General features: G+C 38.1%; 1 protein-coding gene across 3 annotated transcripts; it reads left to right on the forward strand.

The window, feature by feature from the left end:
* The first annotated feature begins 745 nt into the window (after positions 1–745).
* Positions 746–21,735, forward strand: AMMECR1L (AMMECR1 like). Of its 3 annotated transcripts, none has more exons than XM_072407853.1 (7): positions 746–895; positions 11,131–11,460; positions 13,288–13,398; positions 14,486–14,600; positions 17,291–17,381; positions 17,959–18,055; positions 19,758–21,735. In XM_072407853.1, the coding sequence occupies exons 2-7, from the start codon at positions 11,144–11,146 to the stop codon at positions 19,867–19,869; spliced, it is 843 nt and encodes a 280-aa protein (XP_072263954.1). In that variant the 5' UTR covers positions 746–895; positions 11,131–11,143; the 3' UTR covers positions 19,870–21,735. The 3 variants fall into 3 exon arrangements, with proteins under 3 accessions (XP_072263954.1, XP_072263953.1, XP_072263951.1); XM_072407852.1 differs by having other exon boundaries at positions 805–909; XM_072407850.1 differs by lacking the exon at positions 746–895 and adding an exon at positions 928–1,090.
* Positions 21,736–22,309: the final 574 nt, after the last annotated feature.

Here is a 22,309-nt window from a genome sequence, read left to right on the forward strand (position 1 = left end):
TTTCACGCCAATGCAAAATTAATTATTTTTTTTTTTTGCATGCAATCTTTGTGACTGGTTATTAGAGAGAGAGAGCAAAATAGAGAAATTGGGCCTGTAATTCTACTTCAAATTATCGCATGGGTGTGTAAGCACCCTTTTGCTAAATGCTCAGCACCCAGCTTGTAGCCTAAAATCAGTAGGGTGGGAAGTTCTATAACGCAATCAGATTGTCACAGCTATGCAGGGTTTATTTATAGTACTCTCGTATATTGAGAAAAGAATATCTCAAATGTATGTAATATTGTGTGAAAGTTGTGCGAAAACAAATAGAATTTTTAACGTATTTCTAATTTTGGCTTTTCCATGGTAATGTGCTTCCCTCTAGCGGTCACCCATGCTATTACAGGTCCTCCTGCATTAGGATTCTCAATGTGTAAGTAGTGGGGCTAGGGGGAGCTGGGTGCAGGTGCCGCGCACTGTGTATACTTGTAGAATAAATATATTCATCCGCTGCAAAATGGACCCGTGGAATGGGCCAATGCCTTTGTTGAACAATGAATAATCTTAGCACACTTCTGGGATGGAATCCGGTATGACGTATGGTGTCAACCCGCTTGGCTCTGCGGTACCGCTATAACCCCGCCCGGCACCTGTCCGGAGCCTCTAACAAGAAGTGATGGAATGGAGCTGTTAGCCCCGCCCCCTGCCTCCTCTGATTGGTCACTGACATGCCTATCCTGCGTCTGAAAATTGCTCCGATGATTGACTTGCGGCTTTCTATTGGCGATCCGCTACGGTGACGCGCAGACAGCTGTCTTCCGGTTCCGGTTGGGTACGGCCCGGTTCGGTTCGGCTGCGGATGGCAGACTCCGGGCTGACGGCTGGAAAAGACCGGAACCGGAACCAGCACCGGGTGAGAGTTTGGATGTGTGTATATGTTAGAGGTGCACCATGAACACACATGTACTGTGTCTGCAGTGTGGGAGATGTATTCATGGCGACTGCCAAATGAGTGTCACACGGGGACTGCCCGGAACACGGCGCTGCTGTGTGCACCGATCACACTGACATCTTTACAGCATGGCCGGCATCCCTGTCCTTTCATCAGGTCTGCAGTCATGTCACGACCATCTGTCCCGATACTAATCATTTGTCATGTCACGACCATTAGACGCTATACAAATCATCTGTCATGTAACGACTATCAGACCCTATAGTAATCATCTGTCATGTCACAACCATCTGTCCTGACAATCATCTGTCATGTCAAAACCATCTGTACTTACATTATTCATCTGTCATGTCACGACCATCTGTCCTGACATTAATCATCTGTCATGTCACCACCATCTGTCCTGACATTCATCTGTCATGTCACAACCATCTGTCCTGACAATCATCTGTCATGTCAAAACCATCTGTACTTACATTAATCATCTGTCATGTCACGACCATCTGTCCTCATACTAATCATCTGTCATCTCACAACCATCTGTCCTGACATTAATCATCTGTCATGTCACCACCATCTGTCCTGACATTATTCATCTGTCATGTCTAGACCATCTGTCCTTAAACTAATCATCTGTCATGTCACGACCATCAGTCCCTATACTAATCATCTATTATGTCACGGCCATTAGACACTATAATAATCACCTGTCATGTCACGACCATCTGTCCTTACATTAGTCATCTGTCATGTCATGACCATCTGTCCCGATACTAATCCTCTGCCATGTCACAACCATCTGGCCTGACATTAATCATCTGTCATGTCACAACTATCTGTCCTGTCAATAATCATCTGTCAAATCTCTCCTGATTCAGCTTGTCACACAAATCTCAGTTTCACACCTAACCCATTCACTGAACACTTGTCATATCTATCCTGACCTTTATCTGTCATCCCTATCCTGACACTGATCATGTGGAACACCACTCATGACAATGATCATTCGTCACACTAAACATGACATCAGTCATCTGTCATATGTATCCCGACACTGGTCATTTGTCACAACAGTTTTGAAATTGATCATCTGTCAAACCAATCCTTTCAGTGATTATTTATTGCACCCTTTCTGACACTGAGCATCTGTCACATATCCTGGCACCAATCTCCTGTTAATCTGTCACACCAAATTTATCACTGATCATCTGCCACACCAATCCTAACATTTATCATCTGTCATGACACTGATCATGACTCACATCTGTCCTGACATTGCTCATCTGTCACATTCTTCTTGAGACTGATACTTTGTCACATATCCTGACACAAATCATCTGCAACAAAGATACGGTCACTGATCTTCTGTCACACCAATCCTGACATTAAACAACTGTCACATCTATCTCAACTGTTATCATCTGTCTCCTTTATCCTTAAGCTGATCCTGGTTTACACCAGTTGTGACACCTATCATATGTCACACCAAACTCCACACAGATCAGCGGTCATATCTGTCCCTGATATTGGTCTGGTGTCTCACCATTCCTGACACCGATCATACGTTGGATCTGACACTCATCATCTATTGGACCTTTCATGACACTGATCATCTGTTTTATATTTAATATTCAATATATTATTTTATTTCCTTTTCTTTTTTTCATGGCTTTATGTACATTAGGCAGCATGGTGGCTCAGTGGTTAGCACTACAGCCTTTGCAGCACTAGGTCCTAGGTTCAAATCCCAGCCAGGGCTGTATCTGCATGGAGTTTGCAGGTTCTCCCGTGTTTGTGTGGGTTTCCTCCGGGTACTCCGGTTTCCTCCCACATTCCAAAAACATGCAGTTAGGTTAACTGGCTTCCCTCCAACATTGACCTTAGACTGTAGTAAAGATATTAGATTGTAAACTCCTTGGAGAGACAGTTAGTGACAAGACAATGTACTTTGTACAGCGCTGTGGAATATGATGGTGCTATATAAATAATGTTTATTAATAATGTATGCAGATTAAGATATAAACCATGCTGTCCAGCAGAGGTGGCCGAGGGTGGGGCAAACCATAGCAGTGCCAATGGAGTTTGCAATGTGTACTGTTTATTAATATCAATTTAGAATCTATTCATTCACACCTGCAATATTTATGGAGAGTGCACCACAATTCACAAAACATTGAAGGGTATTAAAATACCCATTATTGACAAGTGTGAATCCACCTTAGGGCCTATTAGGATTCCATTCTCACTGTTCTGTGTGTGTTGACACGCTGTGTTTGGCATGTTCACAGACCAATGCACCACAACACTCGTGTATTTGCGTCCATGCACCGTGGTGTGATGACCTATGTACATGTAATTGTCACCCAAGGTGAATAATCATGATTGCCTTGTGTGAAAATCTAGCATTGTACAGTGGTCCTCCAAAAACTGTGTTTCCTCCCTTTTATAACATAGGGGAACCGCTGCTGTAATTCCTATATCCACAGCTCACTGTACATTAGTGTGGTTGTCAGTGGGAAGATTGTCACCCTACCCTGACGTGGAGCCACAGCAGGGAGCAGGAAGAGTCAGCCATCAAACACAAGAAAGTGTTTGGTACAGAAGATCCTAGCATTAGCTCCAAGAGACAGTCAGGATTTTATCCCACTGATTATGGTAAATATAACACATAAAATACTCTGTTGTTAGAATACTTGTATACAAGTAACAATGTCTACAATTAATAAAAAAAAATGAACAGACACCTTTTTTTAGTTTTGAATAGAGGTATAGACCTTTTTTTTTTGTTTGTCCCCCCGCTTTTACAATATCCACCCTATTTGTCCTGGTGACAATTGTCATCAAGATAGAAAGTTATGGCAATCCAAATTTATAGGTATTCCCAGGACGATGGTGAGGCAATTCTCTCACTTCAATATGAGACAGAAAATAAAAAATGGAATTTGACCAACCGTGCACAGACTTCAAAAAATGAACTGGCAGGGAAAGTTTAAACCTTTCCATATTCCATCCACAGATTCTATCCATAGATATTCCATGGATGTCTCTATACAGGTTGGAATTATGCAGTATGTCAGCCACTAATGACCTCTCCTAAAAACATCCTGAGTCTATTACTAAAATCATTACATCAGTAATAATCCCTGCCATGTGTCACCCCTACTCATTAAAAGCACCCTTAACGTACACATATCATCATGTTTTTAACATGGTTATCCCTTTTACATATTGAAAAAAATGTGTTGTTTTTTTTAATTGATTTCAATTTTATGGGAAAGTCCTCACTGTTTTCGTCTTTACCACTAGGTAAACACACACACACTATGACCCTGAATTACCGAAGCTCTCCAAGGCTGGAATAAATACACTTTATTCTGTGAAGCTGGGTGATCCAGCAAACTAGTCTAAACAATTCTAGACCAGATCCATTCCAGGTTTGCTGGATCACCCAGATTCACTGATGAAAGTGTATCTTTTCTAGCCTTGTAGAGCTTTACTAAATCAGGGCCTATATCTCAAATCCATTCCTTTTGATGCTGGGATCTCATTACTGCATGATAGGGATTAAAGCCTAATCAAAATGAGAAATTGTGAGCAGGCATGGTTTTTTATGTTCCTTCTGAAAAAAAAACATATCTGCATGTTCACAATCTTCTATAGAAAGTACACTGAGCTGTGCATGCAACTACAGTCTTGGTATATCTTAGTGCCTGAACAAATGAACTCTCATGTACATAAGTAGTAGTAACATTATTCCATTCTGGCCAATCAAGATGGGACCTATAGGCAGCAGGGTAGATTACATTGTAACATTGACAAATGAAAGAAGCTATGTATTTATTATTACAAAATAACATGTGGTGGTGTAACTACCCACATTGAGTCAAGTATCAGCCTTTTGCAGTCCTTCTGGACTGAAGTGTGATAATAAGACGCAGTATGAAAGCTGATGAGAAACATGTTGCTGGAAAGATAGCTAAAAGGCATGAAGAGATTAGGTAATGTGCTCCATATTTATTTATTTTATATTTATATCACTAACACAATCACAGGCTGGGGATGTATTGCATTCTATTCTATTTATCTGAAATCTTGCTTTAAATTATTATTATTATTATTATTATTATTAATAATAATAAAAATAATATTAATAAATAGGATTTATATAGCACCGACATATTATGCAGTGCTGTACATTTATTAGGAGGACCCTCCCCCAAAGTAACACACAATAGGAGGGGAGATATGTAGTAGTGGGAAGTATTTAGGATTTTAGGAGGCAGATGAAGATGGGTAGGCAAGTTTGAAAAAATGGGTTTTGAGTGCTCTTTTAAATGAACAGAAAGTAGGAGCAAGCAGAAAATGACGAGGAAGACCATTCCAGAGAGTCGGGGCAGCTCTAGAAAAGTCTCAGAGTCGTGCGTGTGATGAGGGTATGAGTGAGGAAGTCATTGGTAGGTCATTGGAGGAGCGGAGAGAGCAGCTAGGGGGTATTTTTCTATCAGGTCAGAAAGGTAAGTGGGACAAGAACTGTGGAAGGATTTGAAGGGAAAGCACAGGAGCTTGAATTTGATTCTCAGGTGAAATGGAAGCTAGTGAAGGGAACTACAAAGAGATGCAGCAGAAGAGGAGCGGAGGGAAGGATGGATGAGTCTGGCTGCAGCATTCATAATAGATTGTAGAGGAGAGAGTCGGGTTAGTGAAATACCAGAGAGGAGGATGTTACAGTAGTAAATTGTATTTACCCCATAACAATAAACTTTCTGTTTATTTAAACATAGAAATAGGATAATTTTGTTCACTACATGCAAAATATCTGATGACCTTGTTAGAACTTAGGAGCTTTTAGTGCACACATATCTAGTGATATCTTAAGGAACCTTAAAAGTCCTTCCAGTCTTATATTGGGACTACAGGTAAATATTCTTCTATGACACTTATAACATGGGGGGACCCTTGAAACCCTTCAGGTCTTAGGGACTCCCTGCTATAAATAAAATAAAATTACTATACCAATAGTGATCATTGGTGTCAACTAAACTGACCTGAGAGGCACAAACTGCATCTTGCTCCAGGAACCCCTAGCCAGCTCAGCCCACCTCTAAGGTTCTAGGAAAGCCTGGTTCAGAAACTCTTCTGCAGAGAATAGACTAGGAGGGTGGATTGTGTAGTTGAGCAAATTACAACAGGGAGCTCTGACATCATTCTGTTGAAAAAATGCTGTTGTTAGCCTACCCAGGACTTAGAACCTGAGTGTATTTATGCCATGTCAACAGGTATTTTTATGTATTTAGAGAGTGTACTGGATATCATTTTTTTTTTTTTGCATGGACATACATTGTAAGTCAGGACACAAAAGGCCCACCTGACATGAACCTGAAGTTTCATACCCAACTGAGCTAAATTAAATTTATTTATTGAAAAGTCTAAAAGGACAGCTATCTGTATTACTATATCAGATTCAAATTTTCATTCTCTAAATGTCATTTTCCATTATGTTTGAATCTGATCCATTGATTTGATACAAACAGTTCCATGGTGATATATTCTACCCCATGGAGTGGCAGAAACACATGCTGAATATCAGTAGTATAAATGAACTTGCAGCTTCTATGGCGTTCAATGGTTGCTGGTTTCATTTTTTTTTTTTTAAGTGCATATTTTTTCTTACAGCCCGTTGGTAGAAGCTCTGCGTGAATGAGTTTTAAATAGCATTGCTATAGATTAAATTACATCCTGTAATCTCCAGGAAATGAGTTTAAATAGCTGATGGCTCTATCTTCAAGGCTTGTATTGCAAAATGCCTATTCACAAATGACATGCAAAATGTCAGGTTTGCATTTCAATATAATACAAGATAAGCCTCTACTAAATTCATGCCAGGCTGGGGGTGTTCTTTGTGCAGTGTATACAACATATCTGGCTGCAGAATACTAACTGGAAACATGGACTGTCATCTACTAATAATGTGTCTGCTTGTACTTGTTATAATCATTAGACCTCACCCAAAATCTAAAATATCTCTAAAACTAAATTAGAAAATACATCCAACAGTGTATATGCACCTCTGTAGGTCAAAGAAATAAAAGCAAATTATTTTTTACCCCTAAAGATAGAAATAAAAATGTAAGGTCTTAAAATTGGGGCTAACAAATAGGAAATAACCTGATACCTTTTTTAACAGAATCACATTTACAATAGTTAAAATATTTGAATATATTTATAGTTGAACCTTTCTATTAGATTTGTCGGTGCTTCCCATATAGTAATTTTCATTAGTAGTCTTACCTTTTAGATCTATCATATGGGGAGGGAGAGGGATAACATGTCATGGAACAAAGTCCACTTGTTCATTGCAGTTATCAACAGAAGTTCCAAAGAAATCAATGTGAAAAAATACATCCACTGTATGTTGTTTGGAATATATTTAGTTAAAAATGGGTAAAATAAAATTACCTGGGCACAGTCTGTTTATCTTTTTCACCCCTATTTAAGGTTTGAAGAATTTTGTACTTTTCAGGTAATTAATGTATTATGGATCACTTGCTCTTACATTTTATTTTATTTTTTTTTGCACTATTTGTGCACTATTTTTGGTCACCAGTAGATGGAGCCGTGTCCTCATTGTTTCTCTGACAACATGTGTTTGTATTGCACTGTACATGGAGGACATAGCACCATCTACTGGTGTGACTTGAGTATATTGCAAGTATCAATCAATATATAGATGATATTACCTTGGTACATAGGCATAAAGGGTAACTGTATGGGCAAAAAGGAGAACATACCGGTAGTTCTTACTTTATGCTATAGAATACTGTAATTCCATTTTAACAACCTATATATTTAAAGAGTTTGATCAGATTTAGGGATCTCTGTGCCTGAAGAAGCAGAGTGTGTTCTGTGTTTTTTTGGTTGATTTATTGATGTGCATATACACAGTCTTTTTTGGTGTATTTTCTGGTTTAGATATGAAATTGTAAGGTGTTAACTAACACATATACATAATATTATATACTGTTTATGTGGAAAAACATCCAGGAATTTCTATTCTCTTAAACTGGCCATAAATATAGTGTCAACAAATTGTTTTCTGAGATTGCCCTGGTGGATTTCCAATTATATTTAGGACTGCCCCAGTGGAGAGCCAGTCATATTAAGAGAATGCCCTGGTGGGGTCCCAATCATAATTAATGGACTGGCCTGGTAGAGAGCTAATCATATTTAGAGACTCCTCTACTTGAGTTCCAATCATTTTCAAAGTTTGACTTGTTGGCGTGCCAATCGTATTTATAAACTGCCTTGGTATTGAGCCAATTATATTCAGAGACTGCCCTGGTATTGAGCCAATCATATTCAGAGACTGCCCAGGTGGAGAACCTATCATTTTTAGAGATTGCTCTGTTGGCGTGCCAATCATATTCAGAGACTGCCCTGGTATTGAGCCAATCATATTCAGAGACTGCCCTGGTATTGAGCCAATCATATTCAGAGACTGCCCTGGTATTGAGCCAATCATATTCAGAGACTGCCCTGTTTTTGAGCCAGTCATATTCAGAGACTGCCCTGTTTTTGAGCCAGTCATATTTGGAAACTGGTGGTAAAATGAAAAAAAAAAGCCATTTTCCAACTAGAATTAGTAATAGATCCAATAGTACAATTTTTTGGCTTCTGTAGAAAGTAAGTATTCTCTGTCTGGGCATTGCTCCAGCTCCATTCAATGTGCTAAAATGCTATAATTTAGTGAAAAAAAGGGAATGATAGTGGGACGCACACAAATCTTTACTGAATTATTTTGTTTAGTGTCTATAATGTAATAATTGTATGATTTGCATTCCCAGTACATAAACAGTATTAAAGAACATCACTCACACCAATGTGTATATTTTGTTCCGTTATACCAATCCTTTGCTTCACACAGCATATGCTCACATATTAATCCGTATTATATTGCAGTATCTCCCCTCAGATTGCATTTAGAAGAAGAGTTGCAAGGATTTGATTGGTTGCTATGGGCAGCACAAACTACCAGAAGCAGTTGTTTCCCTAGTTGCCAGGATCTGATTGGTTGCTACGGGAGGTATGCTCCCATTGATTTACAAGTCTGACAGTTGTTTGTCCAATGCTACAGCCACTTCTTAGATAAAGACCCCCAATAGTTTCCAATTGTGCGGGTAAGTTTATTTCTTTAAAGTGAATATTTCAAGCACTGCTCAAATAATTATCCCATGGACATGATGTATCAGAGAAGGAGTTTTCTCTGCAGAAGCTTCCCATTCCCACAATGCCATCATGAAGGTGCTGTATGCCTGAAAACTTCTTAATACATTGTATATACTTATAGTGAATATTATACCAGGGGGAAAAGACGCCATTATTAAATGTAAAATGGTCACAGCAGTTGGGGAAATAGATTGTTTTAGTTGGAGAGTCTCACCATTGGAGCCCCTTAGTAATAAAAGAAGCCAGCATCCACACAAACCCGTATTATGAGTTCTGAGTGGCGTTGGATATTATGAGTCGGGTCTCATCCTGGTGGTTCATATGTTTATTATATCATTACTGTGGACTGATTTGTGTTGGTGGGAATGATGGTGGTCATAAAATGGTTGCTTGTTCAGCATTCTCAAAGTCTTTGCAACAATTACCAGACTTTATTGTTCTTGCACCCTTCATATTCAGATAATGTGAAACTGACGGGTGGCTTAGGCAGAGGGCATATTCATACAGATTACTTTGGAATAGGCAGTAAGGAAACCAATCAGCACGCTTGTCTTGTGCATTTTATCTTGGCATCATTGAGCCTGATTTAATAAAACTCCAAAGACTGGAGACAATAGATTACAATGGAAGAACTTGGGTGATCCAGTAAACCAGGAATGGATCTGCTCCAGGACTGAAAACTTTTGCCAGATAATAGCAAATGATTTTTATGAAATCCATTTTTGCTGAATCACTCAGGTTCTCAACCATGATAGTCTATATCCCCCAGTCTTGGAGAGAATGGATAAAGCAGGGAATTTGTGTGCCAGTCTTCTCTCACCCCCAAATTATACTGACTGGTTAATCAGCTTTAGACCATATTGGCCCTGTGGTGTATATAGCTGTGTCTGTGCTATAAACTTTAGAATGTCAATTTTTGGGGAACATGAAATCTCTGCATGATGTTGTGACAGTATGTGAATACAGGAGTAATGTTCATAAAGTATTTTTCAGAAAGAAGGGCAAGGAGCAACAGGTAGTGCCCCTAACAACCAATCAACATCCTCACATTTACCATTAACTTTAGTCAAGTGAATTCTTAGTGATTGCTTTGAATTAGTTTGCTTTGCACTAAACTAAGCTAGTTTTCACTAGTAAATCTTCAACCAATCCCTGAAATCTAATATACGGCATCACATGCTATTTCCAATATTTTTAATTCTGCAGTTTAAATTAAAATAATACCTCCTTTTTTTATAGGGTGACAATGCTTCGTCCCTGTCCCCCAATTGATTGTCACTGCATTGCACATGTTTCCAGCAGGAACACTATGGCCCTGATTTATTAAAGCTCTCCAAGGCTGAAGAGGCTCATCAGTGACACTGGGTGATCCAGCAAACCTGGAATGGATTTCAACATTTTCATTTGATATTTACTAGCAAATGTTTTAAATACTGGACCAGATCAATTCCAGGTTTGCTGGATCACTCAACTTCACTGATGAAAGTATATTCTCTCCAGCCTTAATAAATCACCTATAAATGACCATCCTGTCATATATGTATAAATGTTCAGCCTTTGTTAGAGCCAGCTTGTCCTAAGCAGTGACATGGTGTGCGTGTAAACAGGAAAATTTCTTTAAAAGACTGCAAAGATGGAAAAAAAAATGAGAGTAAGATAACAGTTACAAATAAAAAAAAAAAAAACATTGTTAGCAGTAATTTAGCAAATTCAACCCCATCCAGTGAAGGTTTAGATCTACTTTATTATTAGTATTATTATTGTTTTTACAAGGCTTTATATACTGTTCACTGAGAGCCTCATGTATCAAAAACTTTGACAGAAGAAGAGTTTTTGGTGCTCATAGACTACTTTTCTTATTTTTCCTGGGGTATCTGTATGCCATGGGTAAAAACTGTCTCTTTTGAGCATGTGGCCCAGTATTAACAGATTCCAGTATGGATGTTGATGTGTTCTCTTGGTGTTATGAACAGGGTGTGTCACAGCATGGGGAAGAGACGCTGTGTATCGACTGCAGAGAACAAGCCATCTTCAGGCTGCTGCGGAGTGAAGAAACCCAAATTGTGTCCTTCTCCAGCAGGCAGTACCCAGCAGACCCCAGCTCCTCATAACTGCCAGCCTCCTGAGGACAAGACGGTGGGCCCAGGTGCCCTCACCCCACTCTCCCGTCCCAACGGGACCACAAGTAGCAGGGAGCAGTTGGTGGTGACAGCTGAAATGGGCTGCTACTGCTTTGATGTTCTGTATTGTCACCTGCATGGCTTTCCACAGCCACGGCTGCCACGATTCACTAATGACCCCTAGTAAGTCTATCTATTGTTTCTTTCATTGGTGACTCCTTATACAGACACTGCAGCTATCACTTTTTTTGCTTATTTGCAAAGTTTTGTCCCATTGGTATGTGTTTGACAAGTGTTTACCCATGTAATATGACAAATGCTCAATTAACCTTGAAAACTAAATGTATATTGTCTTCTCTATACATCTAGATATATACACAGTGGCCAAAAAATAGTAACTCTGTTCCAAAATTAGCTGTGACTAATCCTTGTTAATTTTATATGTGGAAGTTTAATAAAAATCTGCAGCTGCAACTGCATTTTGCAATTGCTTTGCTGGTAAACATAATAATCTAAATGGGTATGCTATTGCAGGCCACTTACTAAAAATGCTAGATGCCTGGCTTTGTCAGACTTTGGTATGTTTTTATGTCAACGTCTTTCAACAAGCATGCTGTAAATGAGTGTCACATCAGTATGATGACAAGTAGCATTTTCAAAGGAGAGTTTAGTAATGGCAGCCTCCTTTGATATATCATGACAGTGTCTATTTCTACACTCTAGGGAAGCTGGTACATACACACTTTAGATGAATTTACATGAACTTTATAATCACAATGCTTGACTGGCATGAGTTTTTATATATATATATATATATATATATATATATATATATACAATAATCAGCTGAAACAATAAAACCATATGCTAAATATTATGTGGGTCTCTTTTGTGTCACCTAAACCATTCTTCCATCAAGGCAGAGACTGCACTAGACTTCTGGAGGTGACCTGTGGTTTCTGGCACCAAACATTGGCAGCAAATCTTTTAGGTCACACTGTTTCTGTCAAAATGCTAAATTCCTATACTGCATCCTGCTGCCATTTTTTTCTGTATTAACGAATCACGCGTACATGGCCAGCCACATAATCTTAAAGAGAATGTAATTCATTGGATCAGATTCCTGTATCTCACTGGTAATGGTCCAGTTGTGACATTGACGTGCCCATTGTAGGGGCTTTTTGCTGCAGATGGGGTTTTTATAGGGGCTCAGACTGGTCTGCCACCACACAACTCCATACACAGAAAGCTGTGGTGCATTGTGTGTTTTTTCGCCCATCTCATGACAAGCATGAAGCATTAAGTGATCCTTGAGCTGTCATGATCCTGTTACTATTTCATTGGTTTTCCTTCCTTGAACCACTTTTGGTGGGTACCAATCTGTACATGTTGTAAACACCCCATTAGTCTAGATGCAGTCATCCTGTATCAGTATATTGCGTTTGTCAGTATTCTTAAAACCTTTGGGCATGCCGATTTTTCTAATATATCCTGCCCCTGGAAAGGTGTCAATTTAACAAGGGAATTAATGATATTGACTTGATCTGTCAGTGGTTTTAATGATTTTACTGATTACGTTTATGGGAATATAGAGGCATCTTGCAAATGTAGGCTTTCCTACTGTGCCCCCCTACTACTTATTCTCTGTGTGGATATTATCTGAACATATAATGTACCTCTGTACAAAGTGATATACTTAAATCATTGCAATGAGTGAAGTAACATCAACACCTGATTGTATATCATTGTAAAGGGGTCCATTAGTTTTGTAAAACTGGCTGCAACAAGTCTCTTGGTATTATACTGGTAATTAAGTCAGATTACAAATACTGAACAGGGTTTCTGTTTTTCTGACCAGTTAGTGTATATGCCAATTATACCAGTGAGTATATTCAAACTTTTATTAGAGAAATGCAATCATTAGAAAATTGTATATTCGTAAAATATTGCATTCCATGTGTTTTTGTGGGTCGTATTCAGTGTTCTTTTATTCACCTTTCTTTTTTCCAGTCCATTGTTTGTTACATGGAAAGCTGGACGTGACAAACGTCTTCGTGGCTGTATTGGGACCTTTTCGGCCATGAATCTACACTCAGGTCTCAGGGAATACACCTTAACCAGGTACCAACATCACAACAGATTTTAATTAGCAAGTTTAACTGATATCTAAATCCATTTTTGTATAAAGTAGGGGAGGGTTAAAATAGCTGTTGGTTTTGATGTGGCATGCTCAATTGTTCCTGAGTTCGGAGCAGTGTTGGCACTCTCAGGTAGGCTCAATCTAGTCTACTTTATGAAGGCCATGCATCACATTGTAACTGGATTTCTGATAGTATATCAGAGCCGTTAGGTATAGTTGAAGTTATGGGTACATTTAGGGGCCTCACCCCTTTTTTTATACCACCCTTATCCTTAGATATTCTTATCTTGGCTAAGTATTTGTGACCTATTACTAGGAAATGGCAGTGGAGGAGAAGGGTAATGCAGTTAGATGCTACCAGTTCTTTTAACCTATCATGTCCTCCATTCCCAGTATGCACCTACCTAAACCAAATTACCATCTCAAATCTGTGTGTGGTTTTTTTTTTCTAAAGTTTTTTTTTTTAATTTCTTATGTACTGCAACAATTTTTTTTTTTTTTATTTGCATTGTATTTTTAAATTGTCCCAGGTCTTTGAATAGCAGCTGGAGTTAAAGCGAAACTAAACCTGCTTTATTCACCTGTCCTGGTTCTGTCACAGGGCGCTGCTATAATCTTCTCTTCCTCCTTGCAATCATTGCCCATCTTGTTTGGCTGAGCTGGGATGGGGTGATACTGGCGCAGGTACACGGGAGTTCTTTCAGCCCCAACAAGTGGAGGGATTTCCAGGTATCGTGGCAACCAAAGCTAAGCCGCACATGTGCAGCTCAGCTTTTTTGGACAGTTTCCCATAGTGATCAGGTAGCAGTGAATATTGCAGAAAGGACAGCTCCTGTCTGATTGAGCATTTTTTACTTTAGTTTTACTAGTTGGCAATAAACTCCTCATATATGGTTGATACAGATACATACCGGGTAGATAAAATGATAATTCTTAGCATTTAAAATCACAGTTGTAAATCCAGAATCTTTAAATGCAGGACAAGGTGAAATACATTTGTCAATATACTGTTCTTCAGCTTACAGAGCCAAATGTATATTTCAATTACTTTGTTTTTTCATTCTGCAGTGCTCTTAAGGACAGCCGCTTTCCTCCACTAACTCGCGAGGAACTTCCTAAGCTGTCCTGTTCCGTGTCTCTACTCACCAATTTTGAGGATGTATGCGACTTTCTAGATTGGGAGGTGAGCAAACTTACATATGTAATCTTTGTGTGGCCTTGCAAGACAATCAGTGGAAGTATACTTTGTATATAGTTAGTACCTTTAAAAGGAATCTTTAGTGTGTGTGTATATTAAATTGCTACATGAGTTTTTTTATAATGTAATGTTAATAAAAATGACAAAAATGATTTTCCATTTCAATCTGCCTCTGTAATCGTCTATAAATAGTCTAGAAAGCCCCCTTCCTGATTTTCAAGTCTTTTCTAAGGCACAAGTTTGCACTCAGATACTGCGGTAAGGGATGGGTCACTAAAATCTTTAGTCTGGGGTTTAGTCATGGATGTGTGTAAACGGGCTTTTTACAAAAGACCAATGAAAAGAGATATACCTGACAAAAAATGTTTTATTCATTTTAATTTATATCGCTGATAACAATAAAAAATACTTGGGAGATATTGTACCCAATATGATACAGCCTGAGGTGCTATGCGAAGCTAGAGAATGACAATAATTTTTTGCAGTTATAATAATTGCTTGATTTAAATGTCTAAAAAGGAAAAACAAAAATTCCTAATTTTAAATAAAATAATGTTTCTGCAATGAGGTGCCTGTCCTAGGCCCAACATCATTTCAAGGAATCGGGAAGGAGCTGTATTGAATAGGAACCTTGTCTGTGAAAAGTAGCAGTAACATTGACAGGTTCTCTTTATGATCAGTTTTACTTTAACCACAGATTTATCCTGAACAGGAAGGAAATTTTAAAATGAAACATTTCAATGTTCACAGGGCTTATGTTTTAATTTACCCACTGATAAATACACCCCCTTGCTGTCTACATTTCTTCTTCATATTGGTGGGCACAGCAGACCACAGAACAGGTTACGAATAATGACTGCACATCCGTTACTGATCTTGCACAGACTACACCGGCAATGACTTTTACAGCTTTAGAATTTTTAATTTTGACAAGAGGAATAAATTAGGTTAAACATGAGCTCCAAAGCTGCAAATATAATGAAAAAGAGCCCGTGGGAATTTCTATTAGAGGTTCTGCATACAATACAAAATGCTAATTTTGGCATTTATATGATATGACATTGATATGAGCTTGATTTTATCTTTAAAATAAGATCTTAGTTTGTATTTAAATGTTTATTGCCTAGGTTTTTAAATTTACCATCATGCCACTTAACCCAGGGAGCTCCTTAAAATCCCTAGAAATATCAACTGTGAATGTCTCTGTTTTATTAGATTTTGGCGGGCACCTTCCGGCCAGTACTCGGGTTTGATATTAGATAGAGAGAGTTGCACTTAAGTATGTTTTTGTATGCTTTGGAGCTAAAATAGATGTTTCCAATGCAACATAACATTTATTTTATCCTATTTTTTAGAGTACAGGTTCACTATACCTAAACTCCCAGCACGCAGCTAAACATATAGATAAGGCCCTTTCCTGCTAAAGGATATTTAATTATGTGCAGTCAGTGATAATCTAAGAATCACTACTAGCACATCAGTGAATAACTATTACAGAGAGAAGGCAAGTTTGTAAACAAAACCTTTGTAATGTAAATCCTAAAAAAATATGGATATCATATGTTTTTCGCTCTAATCAGTTGTACATGAGTATGTGCATTCAGCAGAGGACTGTCATGTGATGCATAGAATTCTGCAATTATTTTACAGTGCTACAGGGTGTAGTACTACTGTGTGCACATCTCTAAGGAAGACTTAGCAAGTTGTAAAGTTAACCAATTTGTCATTGTTCTCTTTTAGGAGATTTGCAGGAATAAGCATGCAGATAATGATGTCAGCATTTTACATTATAAGTTTGCTACTTGGCTTGTGTATAGCAATATTTATTTAAAATACGGTACATTTATTTTAGTTAACATTGGAAACAATATACAGATACAGCTTACAATTTAAGAAAGAATAAATTACAACAGTGTAAAAGTGTACAGGGATTTAAGGGTTGAAACATTGTTATATATTAAAGCATTTCCTGGTTGGCTATGGTAACATATGTTATACTGAAATGTTTTTTTGTTCCAGTCATAGCAGGATAAACAGATTTGCACCCACTTAAATCTGTAAGAGGAGTAATAAAAAAATAAAAAGGTCCAATGGGGGGTCACCTTCCAGCATTCTGTATGAATACCAAGAGGTGTGGGGAAACAGTTATATAACTGAGTTTTTAGTTTTAAGAACTGACGGGGTGGGGGCCAATGTAGAATTGTATTTTTAGCCACTGCAGATAATAGGAGCGCTAATTGCCTCGCCTGTCTGAACAAGTAATTCCCATATCTCGCGACCATACCATAATTTGCCCATTCTGGGGTAGGGAGCAAACAAATTAATAAATGAGTTTGCATGTAATTGGTCAATTGATATTAGAATCGCTTTATCAGACGACATTCCCATAGTTTGTAATAGAGGGATGCCGCGTGTGTTCCTCATTATAGACACTTATCTGACTCAGATATTCCCATGATATGGGCTAGTTTGGGAGAAATGTAATTTTTGTGGAAGTGTCGGAAGAACATTTCTCTGAATTGCACTGCCGGTATAGCCTTCCAAGAAGCATCATACATCCTCTGGATTGCAATATTTATTTTTATATTGTGACATGACATATACCTTATACCCCAACAAACATTTATTAATCATTTTCAAGCCAAAAACTTGAACTCTGTAATTTTCCTATTCAGGTTGGAGTCCATGGGATCCGGATTGAGTTTCTAAATGAGAAAGGAGTAAAACGCACAGCCACCTATCTGCCAGAAGTAGCCAAGGAACAAGGTTTTTCTATTTCAGTGTCTCATGTCTTTATCTTTACCACACATAGATTGGCTATAATGTTTTACTGCCATTATGCTTTACATATATTCACTGAAAATACCTAATAATGTATTTGAAGAGGAGTATTGGCTCTGAAAAATAACACACATTTTCTGGCACACTCATTTTGTTATCCATATTTATAGAAGCATAATATATTTATAGTTGTGTCTATAGCATCCATTGGCATCCTTGTATATGCAATACATGAAGAGTCTAGTTGGCTATTATGGGCAAGTGATCTGTTTTTTTATGCTTTTGTGTTTAAGAACCAAGCCCAAGAAAAAAAGATAACTGAAATAGATGTGGAGCTTTTCCTGATAACAACCAATCAGATTACATTGTTAAACATACCAGGAATCTAACCAGTTACTGTGGGCAACAAATCCATGAATTATTCAGTTGTGTTTCCATCTGTGCAGCTTTGGCAGATTTTTCTATGCGATCTGCATCTGAAAGTGATGGAAAGAGTTGTCGCTAAGCAGTAATTGCACTCTTTAAGTGTTTGCTCATCCTAATATAAATGTGTTTCTCCTAGACTGGGATCAGATTCAGACAATAGACTCTCTCCTCAGGAAAGGTGGCTTTAAAGCTCCTATTACTAATGAGTTTAGGAAAAGCATCAAACTCACAAGGTAAGTTTCTCCACCCCAAGTGTACAAGGTTAGTAACTGTATCAAATAACACTAGTTCTTATTACAAGATTTTTGTCAATAATAATAATTTTACTACTTTTACACAGAGGTGTGCTCAAAATGTGTTCCTTCCTGAAAAAAAAAAACCCTGAAAATACACCCGGTATTCTGATGTTTTTAGTCTTGGTGCAGCTGCTTGCAGCAGCGATGACACATTTTCATCAATAAGAAGCTTAGCCATTTCTGGACTGCATATGTGTCTGATGTCAGGTGTTATTTATTATCTGTTTTACAATGACAACGTTTAACACTATAAAGAAATAGGGAGTACAGGATGTCAAAGGCAAAGAAACTCAAAAATGGTGACAAAGTAGCAGCAAGGGGCTCAGAGTTGAAATACATTATAAAGCACAGGAGATTATAGAGTGAAATATTGAATGCAGTGGATGATACCATGAAAATCAGTTTGAACAGGCACAGGCAGAATGTGACTGATTATCAGATTGGGGTAAGAAAAGCTCCTGCAAGACAATTAGTGGTAAGCTGCAGAGACATGGAAGGAGAGAAAATATACAGTATAGGATAGGAAGTAAAATCTAGCAAAAGTATCTGAACCTGCATTCATATCAACTTCCTGTAATACTTCAGAGCTATCATATCCACTTAGTTAGCACCATCCTTATAACTTCAAAGATAAAAAGGTGTTGAACTTTGCAAAGGGAAAGATATAAACTGCAAGAGTAAGCCAGGTTATATGTAATAATTAAAATAATTTTGTCTGGAGACCCATTTGTTTTTTAATAAATCTTTTTTTATTAAAGTTTTTGCACAATACAAATATAAAACAATAAACAGAACAAAATCATCTTCTGTCATACTATATCTTCCATCAACATGGATGCCAAAAGGTAAAATTATTATTATGATATAGAATAATCAGAACAAGACAAAATATACTAAATATTATGGTAAAAAGCAAGGAGGAACAAAAAAAAGGGTGGGGGGCAACATTATTATTTGCCCAAGAGTCTTCAGTAATTTGTTTACTGTCTGTTGCATATTACAACCTTATATAATGATCTATGTAAGTATAGAATGCTTTATATCAAGACAATCTATTTAGAATACCCAAAGTAGAATACTTAAATCAGTCATAAATGTTGTGCTTTCTCAGTAGCATCAAGCACATGTTCAGTAAATTTGTGCCAAATCTGAAAAAAATCAAGTTAACTGTTAATCATCCGACCTTTCCACTTCAAACCTTTCTTTGTCAAATACACTCTTGGGCCTTAATTACTCCCTGTAGTTTAGGTGCAGATGGGTGAATCCATTCTGCCAAAATAGCCTGTCTTGCTGCCAGTAAGCATATAGGGATCCAACCTATTTTATACGAGTTTCTGAGAAAGATGTTGTAGGATTCAGAGGAATCCCTTGATTCATGGTTTATAAATGTCAGTACTCTGTTCCAGAAATCCTCAATATGTGGACAACTCCAAAAAAAATGCATGAGCGAGGCATGTATCGCGAAGACCCATTTTAATGGAAGATATAAGATGTATGCAAATTGTAGGTAATCCATGTGTATGTTAGTAAACTTTGATGCCCATTAACTAAAAGCACATAGATGTTTATATTTAGTTGCATACCACCTTACATTAGTATGTGTTTAAACATTTCATGTATCACTGTGTTTTTGGCACAGGTATCGAAGTGAGAAGGTGACAATCAGTTACACGGAATACATGGCCTCTCGCCAACCAGCACAGCAAAATGGCACTGTGCATGCACCGCCTCATTATACGCATTACTCCTGACACAGCGCTGCCCCCACCGCAGCCCTGTCCCCCGCTCGCTGGCAATGCCTGTGACCTCCTGACATCTGACTCCTCCTCAGCTCCCACCTCTTGGTCCAGTTACTTGTACTACTGCACCATCTTATGAGCTTCACCAGAGGGGGGAGCAGTGCCCAGAGACTCGCAGACACATGCAGCCTTACCTCACCCCAGCGCTCTCCAGGGACTATGGAGGGAGAGCTACATGGGATGTTACGGTCTCCACCAACCCCCTCCAGTATAAGGGGTCCTTTCCCCACCAAAAAAGCACTTTTAGGTTTTTACATTCTTAACTCCTAATTTTTTATTATATAAATACGTATATATATATATTTGTCTTTTTTTAACCTCAAAAAACATCCTTAACTTAAGAAATCTGATCCCTTACCTTTTATGCTTGACTTGATTAGGATAACATGTATTTGGTGTGGTGCTCTGTATCAGGAACAGTTCTGCCAGTCCAGATCTTGTGCCGCACTTATTGCTAGCCAGAGAGGAGTAGCACAAAGTAACTAGTCAATACACAAAATCCTTTTAACTGGCACGTGAGTTTCCATGTGGTTTTGTAACATCAATAAAAATATAAATTTTTCCCTTAGCATTACTGTTTTCCACATTTTCCTCTCTTTTTATAATGGGAGTAAAGCAAACTTATTGGCGCTAAAAAGCATAGTAAATAAAGCATAGTTTGTTTTTCTACTAAACTATGCTGCAAACATGACAGCTATTATGTAATTGGTTGCCATGAATGGCTGTCAGTGTGATCTCTGCATAAACATATAAGAAAAACACAGATGTGAAACCATACCCATGGAAACTCCCGTTCATTTTAAAGTCAACCTTTCTGACAGATTTCATGCTCAAGGCAAGGCAAGTGAATTTTTTTAATATAGTTCAACTTTTTATGGCTGTACTGGTTCTTGATGAGTTAATATATTCAAGGTGTATTTGTTCAGATTTTGCAAACTGCAGTGTGGATTTGTGGATACTTCAGTGTCTATGGAATGCTGTGCCAATGAGCCCCTGTGAATGTCTGTTGTTCAGCTGCATTCCCTAGATGCAGGTACAGGTCCTTACAGCAATGAGCATAGCGGTATGGAATGTTCAAGAGCTGGTACAAACATCTTAGGCAATAAGTACTATTTACAAAATTGATTAACATCTTTTTGGCCACAATATAACTTTTTAGAACTAAGTGTAAAATCCCCTTGCTGTGAAAATGGTAAATAATCTTGCAACCAGGAATATGGAACCCTCTGATCGGCTATGAAACCAATTAATCATTTTATTATTGTCAAATTAACTGACGCATACTGATTCTGCTAAATTAGGCCTGGCTAACAAAGTGTCAAAAAATTGTGGTCACTAAGGAGTTAATGAATATTTTCACTGCCGTGTCTTAGTATAACAAATAAGTCGGTAGGGTAAAGTTTTAGTATAATTGGAGTTTTGATGATCTTAATGTTTCTTTAAAAATACATTTTATCCATAACTGTCCCATTTGTATTCCATGAACTTTATGTCAATTATGGCATATTTTATTATAGTTGTTATGCCTGCTGGCAAACTGGAGAGGCAGCTCAGGGGAAGAGTGTGCACTTGTGTAGCAGAGACAGGGAGAGAGGATGGATTTTGTACATGAAATGTCAGACTTCCTTGATGTCAAGCTGTGTCTTTACTACCGGAGGAGCCAGCAGCGGGACAGCAAATTACTGGTTTCACCGGCAGTAAATCTGATAAGTTCCCCTAAAGCATATCCCCCCTCCCTTCCTCTGAGGAATCGCAGAAGATTGTTTTTCCTTTCATGCTGCTCAGAATAAATTGAACTGATTGAATCAGGCAATGAAATATGGTCATGTCTTGATTTACAATACCTGGACTCATTTACTTTGGCAGCTGCTGTTTGCTCTGTGAGTTTTGCATTTCTTCTCAAAGACAATGATTTTTGGGCCCAATTTATTACGTATCAAATAAAAACTCAGCACATGTGCTTTAGCTGCCATTAAGCTTCACACCTGACAAAGGTAGATGACAGCTGGAATATGGACGCTTTAATCCTTCTAATTGATCCTGAGCAATACAGATAGACTTTATAAAATGAAACCTGCAGTGAATACATGCTAAGAGCTTCTGTCAATTACATCAATTCAAAGTGCTAAGTAAATTTAGAATTTACTGAAAATTACTGAAAAGCCTCATTAACACAAGCCCTAAACCCCAGGATATGTACTAGTCAATATATGATGATTATATGTTTACCATGATTGTCTGTTACATCATCCAAATCCACCCAAATCGTGTGGGACTCTTTTTCCAACATCCAGCTCTTTGTGTAAAGTACTCTGGCAAACAAAAGGTGCAAAGTTTCAGCAGAGAGGTAAGGAATCAAGCGATTTTCTTCTCCCGCTGAGCACCTAAGCTT

Source organism: Pyxicephalus adspersus, chromosome 4 (assembly GCF_032062135.1).
Source record: "Pyxicephalus adspersus chromosome 4, UCB_Pads_2.0, whole genome shotgun sequence".
NCBI lineage: Eukaryota > Metazoa > Chordata > Amphibia > Anura > Pyxicephalidae > Pyxicephalus > Pyxicephalus adspersus.

Excerpts from the sequence above, each read along its gene's own strand:
- AMMECR1L (XM_072407850.1), top strand. The coding sequence starts at position 969 with ATGTATTCATGGCGACTGCCAAATGAGTGTCACACGGGGACTGCCCGG. Across the intron at positions 14,601-17,290 it reads GCGACTTTCTAGATTGGGAG|GTTGGAGTCCATGGGATCCG; the intron begins GTGAGCAAACTT and ends TTTCCTATTCAG. Across the intron at positions 18,056-19,757 it reads AAAAGCATCAAACTCACAAG|GTATCGAAGTGAGAAGGTGA; the intron begins GTAAGTTTCTCC and ends TTTTTGGCACAG.